This window comes from Oncorhynchus gorbuscha, linkage group LG05, assembly GCF_021184085.1.
Source record: "Oncorhynchus gorbuscha isolate QuinsamMale2020 ecotype Even-year linkage group LG05, OgorEven_v1.0, whole genome shotgun sequence".
NCBI classification, from domain to species: domain Eukaryota; kingdom Metazoa; phylum Chordata; class Actinopteri; order Salmoniformes; family Salmonidae; genus Oncorhynchus; species Oncorhynchus gorbuscha.
In genome coordinates this window covers 86,871,040-86,881,834 of record NC_060177.1, presented here as the reverse complement: position 1 = coordinate 86,881,834, position 10,795 = coordinate 86,871,040, and the positions used below count along the sequence as shown (strand labels likewise).

The following is a 10,795-nucleotide window of genomic DNA, read 5'->3' as shown; positions in this document are numbered from 1 at the left end:
TGCGCCCGGCCCGCCACAGGGGTCGCTAGAGAGTGATGGGACAAGGATATCCCTGCCGGCCAAACCCTCACCCTAACTCGGACGGTGCTGGGTCAATTGTGCGCCGCAAACATGGTTGCGGCCGGGCTGCGACAGAGCCGGCCAGGATCTCTAGTGGCACAGCTACTAGATCTTTAGTGCCTTAGACCACTGCGCCTCTCGGGAGGCCTGACCAATAGTGATTTGACTGGTGGGGACACTCAATGGAGAATGGTAAGACTGTCCGTTCTAGTAATGCTAGTTCTATGATGGGGACTAGTACAGGGAAGAATACATGACTGTACTACAGGGGGATATGAGAACCAGTTTTCATATGTATTGGACAGAGAGAGAGACAGGAGGTGATAGAAAGGGCCCTACATCACTACAGCCCAACCTACAGCCCTACATCACTATAGCCCAACCTACAGCTCTACATCACTACAGCCCAACCTACAGCCCTACATCACTACAGCCCAACCTACAGCTCTACATCACTACAGCCCAACCTACAGCTCTACATCACTACATCCCAACCTACAGCCCAACATCACTAAAGCCCAAAATCACTAAAGCCCTACATCACTACAGCCCAACCGACAGCCCTACATCGCTACAGCCCTACATCACTACAGCCCTACATCACTAAAGCCCAGTGGTGGAAAAAGTACCCAATTGTCATACTTGAGTAAAAGTAAAGATAGCTTCATAGAAAGTTACTCAAGTAAAAGTTACCCAGTAAAATCTTACTTGAGTAAATGTCTAGTTGGTTTTAAATGTACTTTAGTATCAAAAGTAAAAGTATAAATCATTTAAAATGTCTTACATTAAGCAAACCAGACGACACAATTTTATTGATTTCTTTTAATTTACTGATAGCCAGGGTCAACAGCTCAACACTCAGACAAAATGTACAAACAAAGCATTTGTGTTTAGTGAGTCCATCAGATCAGAGGCAGAAGGGATGACCAGGGATATTCTCTTGATAAGTGTGTGAATTGGACCTTTTTCCATTCCTGCTAAACATTGAAAATGTAACGAGTACTTTTGGGTGTCAGGGAAAACGTAAGGTGTAAAAATACATTTTCTTTAGGAATGTAGTGGAGTAAAAGTTGTCAAAAATATAAATAGTAAATTAAAGTACAGATACCCCAAAAAATGATAAGTATTAAAATTATTTTTACTAAAGTACTTTACAACACTGCTACAGCCCTGCAGCAGCACTACAGCCCTACATCACTACAGCAGAACTACAGCCCTACATCACTACAGCAGAACTACAGCCCTACATCACTACAGCAGAACTACAGCCCTACATCACTACATCACTACAGCAGAACTACAGCCCTACATCACTACATCACTACAGCAGAACTACAGCCCTACATCACTACAGCAGAACTACAGCCCTACATCACTACAGCCCTACATCACTACAGCAGAACTACAGCCCTACATCACTACAGCCCTACATCACTACAGCAGAACTACAGCCCTACATCACTACAGCAGAACTACAGCCCTACATCACTACAGCAGAACTACAGCCCTACATCACTACAGCAGAACTACAGCCCTACATCACTACAGCAGAACTACAGCCCTACATCACTACAGCCCTACATCACTACAGCAGAACTACAGCCCTACAGCAGAACTACAGCCCTACATCACTACAGCCCTACATCACAACAGCAGAACTACAGCCCTACATCACAACAGCAGAACTACAGCCCTACATCAGCACTACAGCCCTACATCACTACAGCAGCACTACAGCCCTACAGCAGAACTACAGCCCAACAATACTACAGCAGCACTACAGCCCTACATCACTACAGCAGAACTACAGCCCAACAACATTACAGCCCTACATCACTACAGCCCTACATCACTACTATAGCCCTACATCACTACTATAGCCCTACAGCACTACAGCCCTACATCACTACAGCCCTACAGCACTACAGCCCTACATCACTACAGCGCTACAGCACTACAGCCCTACATCACTACTATAGCACTACAGCCCTACATCACTACAGCACTTACCACTACAGCCCTACATCACTACTACAGCCCTACAGCCCATACATAGACATGACAGTTTTCACAGAGACACGCAGACACCTGGTTCAAATACCTTTAGTAGAGGTTGTTGTGTCTCTCTGCTGGTCAGTGTTGCTGGTTTCAGACCTGGTTGTTGTCCGTCTCTGCTGGTCAGTGTTGCTGGTTTCAGACCTGGTTGGTGGGCGTCTCTGCTGGTCAGTGTTGCTGGTTTCAGACCTGGTTGTTGTCCGTCTCTGCTGGTCAGTGTTGCTGGTTTCAGACCTGGTTGTTGTCTGTCTCTGCTGGTCAGTGTTGCTGGTTTCAGACCTGGTTGTTGTCCGTCTCTGCTGGTCAGTGTTGCTGGCTTCAGACCTGGTTGTTGTGTCTCTCTGCTGGTCAGTGTTGCTGGTTTCAGACCTAGTTGGTGTGTCTCTCTGCTGGTCAGTGTTGCTGGTTTCAGACCTGGTTGTTGTGCATCTCTGCTGGTCAGTGTTGCTGGTTTCAGACCTGGTTGTTGTGTCTCTCTGCTGGTCAGTGTTGCTGGTTTCAGACCTGGTTGTTGTGCGTCTCTGCTGGTCAGTGTTGCTGGTTTCAGACCTGGTTGTTGTCCGTCTCTGCTGGTCAGTGTTGCTGGTATCAGACCTGGTTGTTGTGTCTCTCTGCTGTTCGGTGTTGCAGGTTTCAGACCTGGTTGGTGGGCGTCTCTGCTGGTCAGTGTTGCTGGTTTCAGACCTGGTTGTTGTCCGTCTCTGCTGGTCAGTGTTGCTGGTTTCAGACCTGGTTGTTGTGCGTCTCTGCTGGTCAGTGTTGCTGGCTTCAGACCTGGTTGTTGTGTCTCTCTGCTGGTCAGTGTTGCTGGTTTCAGACCTAGTTGGTGTGTCTCTCTGCTGGTCAGTGTTGCTGGTATCAGACCTGGTTGTTGTGCGTCTCTGCTGGTCAGTGTTGCTGGTTTCAGACCTGGTTGTTGTCCGTCTCTGCTGGTCAGTGTTGCTGGCTTCAGACCTGGTTGTTGTCCGTCTCTGCTGGTCAGTGTTGCTGGTTTCAGACCTGGTTGTTGTCCGTCTCTGCTGGTCAGTGTTGCTGGCTTCAGACCTGGTTGTTGTGTCTCTCTGCTGGTCAGTGTTGCTGGTTTCAGACCTAGTTGGTGTGTCTCTCTGCTGGTCAGTGTTGCTGGTTTCAGACCTGGTTGTTGTGCATCTCTGCTGGTCAGTGTTGCTGGTTTCAGACCTGGTTGTTGTGTCTCTCTGCTGGTCAGTGTTGCTGGTTTCAGACCTGGTTGTTGTGCGTCTCTGCTGGTCAGTGTTGCTGGTTTCAGACCTAGTTGGTGTGTCTCTCTGCTGGTCAGTGTTGCTGGTATCAGACCTGGTTGTTGTGCGTCTCTGCTGGTCAGTGTTGCTGGTATCAGACCTGGTTGTTGTGCGTCTCTGCTGGTCAGTGTTGCTGGTTTCAGACTTGGTTGTTGTGCGTCTCTGCTGGTCAGTGTTGCTGGTTTCAGACCTGGTTGTTGTGAGTCTCTGCTGGTCAGTGTTGCTGGTTTCAGACCTGGTTGTTGTACGTCTCTGCTGGTCAATGTTGCTGTTTTCAGACCTGGTTGTTGTGCGTCTCTGCTGGTATCTTTCCTGGTCAGTGCTGGTCTGATCTGCCTGAACTGGTAACCTCCTGAGCTTTCTCCCTGTTCCACTTTGGGACGGGCTGAGTTGGGACGAGTCTGCAGGTCGTTTTGTTGGTGCTAGGATAAACAGAACAGAACGAGACAGGTGAGAGTTTCCTGGAAGCTTTGTAGGACTAAGATCACCTTGTCACTGGACCAAAAATGACAGTGTTACAAGGCTTCTAGGAAACTCACCCAAGCCTAGAACAATATAACTTTACCATTAAATAATATAGACAACAGCAAAACATTTGGTAGAAACCTAAACCAAAGAAACAACAGAATAACATGTCTTTGTTTATGGAAAGGTCCAGACCTGCTAGTGCCTTTCTCTTGTTCTTGGGGATGTTTTTCTCCAAGAGTTTGATCAGAGAGGGTTCTGAGGTGTTGCTATAGGCTGTTTGTCCGTTGTTGGTCTTCAGTAGAGGGTCTGCCCCGTGCTTCAACAGCAACTCTGCTATCTGTGATACACAAAGCAAACCACAGCTGACCTAGTATGCATTTACAGAGGTAACACTCACATGTGCAAACACAGAGCTGGGCCGATAAACCACATTTTTTGACACCGACCAAACTGACCACTTATCGTGGACATTTTGCTGATACCGTTCATTACAATAAATAACCAATTCATGGGTTGCATGTTTCGTAACGTTAGCTAGTTAGCTAAGGTTGAGGGGAGTACAACAGATTTGAGCTAACTAAAGTTAGCATTGCTAGCATTTTTTTTGGCTAACTTTGCTAGCTAATGACAACATTGGCATCTGTCTAAAGTAAATTTGACGACATGATAATATATATTTTTTAAATTTAACCAGGTAGACCAGTTGAGAACAAGTTCTCATTTACAACTGCGACCTGGCCAAGATAAAGCAAAGCAGTTGGACAAAAAAGCTCAGTTGGTAAAGCATGGCGCTTGTAACGCCAGGGTAGTGGGTTCGATCCCCGGACCACCCATACGTAGAATGTATGCACACATGACTGTAAGTCGCTTTGGATAAAAGCGTCTGCTAAATGGCATATATTATTATTATTATTATTACATAAACAAACATACAGTCAATAAACACAATAGAAAAATCTATGTACAGTATGTGCAAATGTAGAAGAGGAGGGAGGTAAGGCAATAAATAGGCCATAGAGGTGAAATAATTACAATTTAGCATTAACACTGGAGTGATAGATGTGCAGATGATTATGTGCAAGTAGAGATACTGGGGTGCAAAATAGCAAGTAATAATATGGGGATGAGGTAGTTGGGTGGGCTATTTACAGATTGGCTGTAAATTATATTAGTGGAGAAGGTACGGTGGGATTCGAAATGGTCGGTGATCTGCTGGCAAAGTCGTTTCCTACTAAATATTTGACTATGTTAGTAATGTCATAGTATTGACAAGCACTATTAGTGTAATTTATACTAAACAATCGTTAGCCTCCGTCCAGAATGACTGGGCTTATCACGACTTCAGGGCATCACTATTGTGCGGCTGGTAGAGGGAGGCTTGAGAACGTTCATAACAATGACATGACGAGACCGAGTGCCGGAGGTGCAACCTTTGGCTAGGGTCCTAATAGAGAAATGTGAAGTTTGAAATGAAATAAGTTTGCTAATATAGGTGATTGTTAATAGGACAATTGATAGGTACAACATTCAAAGCAGTAATAGTAGTTTTACGAATCTTATCGTTTAATTAATTTTATCGTGATAAAATTGTGATAATAATAATCATAATAATTCAGTCAATTTATTGCGATATGGATTTTTGTCAGTATTGGCCAGCTCTAGAGCACACACACACAAATTGTCTCACACACGCACACAATTTCTCAGTCTTTCTCTTTCACACAAACATGCATACACACTGAAACTAGTCTGGGTGCTAAAGGCCATTAGTGATTCTGTACTTTATTTGGATGTAGGTGGACGTGGTTTATAGTGACACACACACAGACATATATGTACCTGCAGGTGTCCCTGCACTACAGCATCAAGTAGAGGTGTGGTTCCATTTTCTCCAGTACAGTTGACCAGAGCTCCTGCCTGGATCAGGTGCTTACTGATCTCATAGTGACCGTGGGACACTGCCTCGTGAAGAGGAGTCCAACCTGCATGAGATGACAGACAAACATTTTAATTTGAAATACTATAGTATACTATGGTATAAATACTATAGTATTCCCTGTAGTGTTTTTGCGGACTTTACTGTAGTATTCCGCAAGAACATTACAGTGAATACTGTAGTATTTTCCATAGTATACTTGTCACGACTCCGACCGAAGGTGGCTCCCCTTCCCGTTCGGGTGGCGCTCGGCGCTCATCGTCCTACTAGCTGCCACTGATTCTTTTCTCCCCTCCTCATGTGTTTATTGATTACACCTGTTTTGAGTTTGTTGTAATTAGTTGGGCTTTATTGATTATTGTAACCCTGGTGTTTGATACAGACGAATGTGTTGGTTTATGGTCGTGTATTAGTGCTGGACTGTTTTCGTTCCCCATGTCTGGGGCATTTTGTTTTGAGCACCCAGTGTTTAGTGGGGTGGCCGTGGTTCACCGTGTGTGCATTAAAATAGCACGATATTGAACTCTCTGTTTTCCTGTGCCTGACGTCACACTCACGACACCCAGTACCTTACAATACTGTAGTATATACTACTGTAGTATACAAAACTGTAGTGCACACTATAGTAATTAATCTCGTTTTTTCGGATTGATGTATCCTGTAGTATTTAATGTAGTGTTTTTGAGGACTGTAGTATTTACTGTAGTGTGTTTGATGGACTGTAGTACACTAAACAGCAGATTTTTTAATGGAATATCTACATAGGCGCACAGAAGCCCATTAATCAGAAACCATCACTCCTGTGTTCCAATGGCACGTTGTGTTAGGTAATCAAAGTTTATCATTTTAAAAGGCTAATTGAACATTAGCAAATCCTTTTGCAATTATGTTAGCACAGCTGAAAACTGTTATGCTGATTAAAGAAGCAATAAAACTGGCCTTCTTTAGACTAGTTGAGTATCTGGAGCATCAGCATTTGTGGGTTCGATTACAGGCTCAAAATGGCCAGAAACAAAGCATTTTCCTCTGAAACTCGTCAGTCTGTTCTTGTTCTGAGAAATGAAGGCTATTCCTTGCAAGAAATTGCCAAGAAATTGAAGATCTCGTACAACACTGTGTACTACTCCCTTCACAGAACAGCCAAAACTGTCTAACCAGAATAGAAAGAGGAGTGGGATGCCCCGGTGCACAACTGAGCAAGAGGACAAGTACATTAGTGTCTAGTTTGAGAAACAGATGCCTCACAAGTCCTCAACTGGCAGCTTCATTAAATAGTACCCACAAAACACCAGTCTCAACGTCAACAGTGAAGAGGCGACTCCGGGATGCTGGTCTTCTAGGCAGAGTTGCAAAGAAAAAGCCATATCTCAGACTGGCCAATAAAAAGAAAAGATTAAGATGTGCAAAATAACACAGACACTGGACAGAGGAAGATTGGAAAAAAGTGTTATGGACAGACTAATCTAAGTTAGAGGTGTTCGCATCACAAAGAACATTTGTGAGATGCAGAAAAAATGAAAAGATGCTGGAGGAGTGCTTGACGCCATCTGTCAAGCATGGTGGAGGCAATGTGATCTTCTGCTGGTGCTATGGTGGTGGTGAAGTGGGGGATTTGTGCAGGGTAAAAGGGATCTTGAAGGAAGAATATCACTCCATTTTGTAACGCCATGACAAACCCTGTGGACGGCGCTTAATTGGAGCCAATTCCCTCCTACAACTGGACAATGACCCAAAGCACAGCTCCAAACTATGCAATAACTATTTAGGGAAGAAGCAGTCAGCTAGTCTTCTGTCTAGAATGGAGTGGCCAGCACAGTCACTGGATCTCAACCCTATTGAGCTGTTGTGCGAGCAGCCTGACCGTATGGCACGTAAGAAGTGACCATCAAGCCAATTCAAAGTGTGGGAGGTGCTTCAGGAAACATGGGGTGAAATCTCTTCAGATTACCTCAACAAATTGACAACTATGTCAAAGGTCTGCAAGGCTATAATTTAGGCAAATGGAGGATTCTTTGACGAAAGCAGTTTGAAGGACACAATTATTATTTAAATTAAAAATCATGATTTAGAACCTTGTCAACATCGTGACTATATTTCCTAATAATTTTGCAACTCATTTCATGTATGTTTTAATAGAAAACAAGGACATGTCTAAGTGACCCCAAACGTTTGAACGGTAGTATAGGTAGGTAGGCAGGGCTGGGGTCTGATAGTTCAGAGTGTCTGCTCTTTTCTATAACCTGCAGGGAACACAATATGGTCTATACTTGGCATGTAGGTTTACCAGTTATGGGTGGCACAAATTGCAATATGGGGGAGGGGAATGGGCAGGGTATAAGCAAATGAAATAGTTTAGTATTTACTATAGTTAAAAAAGTGTAGGGTTTTGGTGGAATGCAGTGTTTCTGCTGAAAGTACTGTACTATTTACTAGTGTTGAAGATAATACCATAGTCTTCTATGGTATTCTACAACAATCTACAGTAAGTACTACACATGAGGGATACTACCATTTCCTATAGAAGTACTGTAGTACTCTATAGTAAACTGTATTATTTTTTCACGTGGGAAAACCTGGTCACTTGTTGATTGAGCCTTCCATTATGAGTCACTAATACTGTACACATAGAGAAATACTGAATAGAAAAGGAGTGCCCATTTAAGTCAATGTTAGCATAGTGGGTGGACTGGCAGAATGTTGACCTGTTGCAAGTGTACTCTAGGAGCAAAGCAGGAAGTAAAATATATATATATATTTTCATAACTGTTAACACGCCATAAATGTACAATATTATTAAGTCTTAGCAGTGTACAATTACTGTACTAGTTGGAATATTATTGAAGTGCTATGTGTGAGTATCTATAATGAACAAAAATATAAATGCAACATGTAAAATGTTGGTCTCATGCTTCATGAGCAGAAATACAAGATTCCAGAAATGTTCCACATTCATTCAAATATTATTTATCTCATATTTTGCGCAGATATGTGTTTACATCCCTGTTACTTAGCATTTCTCCTTTGCCAAGATGATCCGGACAGGTGTGGCATATCAAGAAGCTGATTAAACAGCATGGTCATTACACAGGACAATAAAAAGGCAACTCTAAAATGTGCAGTTTTTTCACACAAAACAATTCCACAAAGGCATGCTGGCTACAGGAATGTCCACCAGAGCTGTTGCCTTAGAATTGAATGTTAATTTCTCTACCATAAGCTGCCTCAAATGTCGTTTTAGAGAATTTGGCAGTACATTCAAATGGCCTCACAACCGCAGACCACATGTAACAAACCAGCCCAGGACCTCCACATCTGGCTTTTTCACCTGCGGGATTATCTGAGACCAGCCCCTCGGACAGCTGATGAAACGTGTATATATATATATATATATAAAGGTTATAACCTTTATTTAACTAGGCAAGTCAGTTAAGAACAAATTCTTGTTTAGGGGCAGAACAACAGATTCGTACCTTGTTAGAATGTCTGCTCGGGATTCGAACTTACAACCTTTCGGTTACTAGTCCAATGCTCTAACCACTAGGCTACCTGCCGCCCCTATATGTACAGTGGGGCAAAAAAGTATTTAGTCAGCCACCAATTGTGCAAGTTCTCCCACTTAAAAAGATGAGAGAGGCCTGTAATTTTCATCATAGGTACACTTCAACTATGACAAGACAAAATGAAAAAAAAAATCCAGAAAATCACATTGTAGGATTTTTAATGAATTTATTTGCAAATTATGGTGGAAAATAAGTATTTGGTCAATAACAAAAGTTTATCTCAATACTTTGTTATATACCCTTTGTTGGCAATGACAGAGGTCAAACGTTTTCTGTAAGTCTTCACAAGGTTTTCACACACTGTTGCTGGTATTTTGGCCCATTCCTCCATGCAGATCTCCTCTAGAGCAGTGATATTTTGGGGCTGTTGCTGGGCAACACGGACTTTCAACTCCTTCCAAAGATTTTCTATGGGGTTGAGATCTGGAGACTGGCTAGGCCACTCCAAGACCTTGAAATGCTTCTTATGAAGCCACTCCTTCGTTTCCCGGGCGGTGTGTTTGGGATCATTGTCATGCTGAAAGACCCAGCCACGTTTCATCTTCAATGCCCTTGCTGATGGAAGGAGGTTTTCACTCAAAATCTCACGATACATGACCCCATTCATTCTTTCCTTTACACGGATCAGTCGTCCTGGTCCCTTTGCAGAAAAACAGCCCCAAAGCATGATGTTTCCACCCCCATGCTTCACAGTAGGTATGGTGTTCTTTGGATGCAACTCAGCATTCTTTGTCCTCCAAACACGACGAGTTGAGTTTTTACCAAAAGGTTCTATTTCCGTTTCATCTGACCATATGACATTCTCCCAATGTTCTTCTGGATCATCCAAATGCTCTCTAGCAAACTTCAGACGGGCCTGGACATGTATTGGCTTAAGCAGGGGGACACGTCTGGCACTGCAGGATTTGAGTCACTGGCGGCGTAGTGTGTTACTGATGGTAGGCTTTGTTACTTTGGTCCCAGCTCTCTGCAGGTCATTCACTAGGTCCCAACGTGTGGTTCTGGGATTTTTGCTCACCGTTCTCATGATCATTTTGACCCCACGGGGTGAAATCTTGCATGGAGCCCCAGATCGAGGGAGATTATCAGTGGTCTTGTATGTCTCTCATGTCCTAATAATTGCTCCCACAGTTGATTTTTTCAAACCAAGCTGCTTACCTATTGCAGATTCAGTCTTCCCAGCCTGGTGCAGGTCTACAATTTTGTTTCTGGTGTCCTTTGACAGCTCTTTCGTCTTGGCCATAGTGGAGTTTGGAGTGTGACTGTTTGAGGTTGTGGACAGGTGTCTTTTATACTGATAACAAGTTCAAACAGGTGCCATTAATACAGGTAACGAGTGGAGGACAGAGGAGCCACTTAAATAAGAAATTACAGGTCTGTGAGAGCCAGAAATCTTGCATCTTTGTAGGTGACCAAATACTTATTTTCCACCATAATTTGCAAATAAATTCATTAAA

General features: G+C 43.4%; 1 protein-coding gene across 1 annotated transcript in view; it reads right to left on the bottom strand.

Annotated features, from left to right (window-relative positions):
* The window catches only part of LOC124034953, a 60,748-nt gene that overhangs the window by 23,646 nt on the left and 26,307 nt on the right, over nucleotides 1-10,795 (bottom strand). Inside the window, exons 15-17 of the mRNA XM_046348345.1 lie at nucleotides 5,682-5,824; nucleotides 4,035-4,179; nucleotides 2,162-3,796 (exon numbers count right to left, since the gene is read on the bottom strand). Of these exons, the coding sequence (XP_046204301.1) occupies nucleotides 2,162-3,796; nucleotides 4,035-4,179; nucleotides 5,682-5,824 (1,923 nt within the window). The remainder of the gene's footprint in view (nucleotides 1-2,161; nucleotides 3,797-4,034; nucleotides 4,180-5,681; nucleotides 5,825-10,795) is intronic.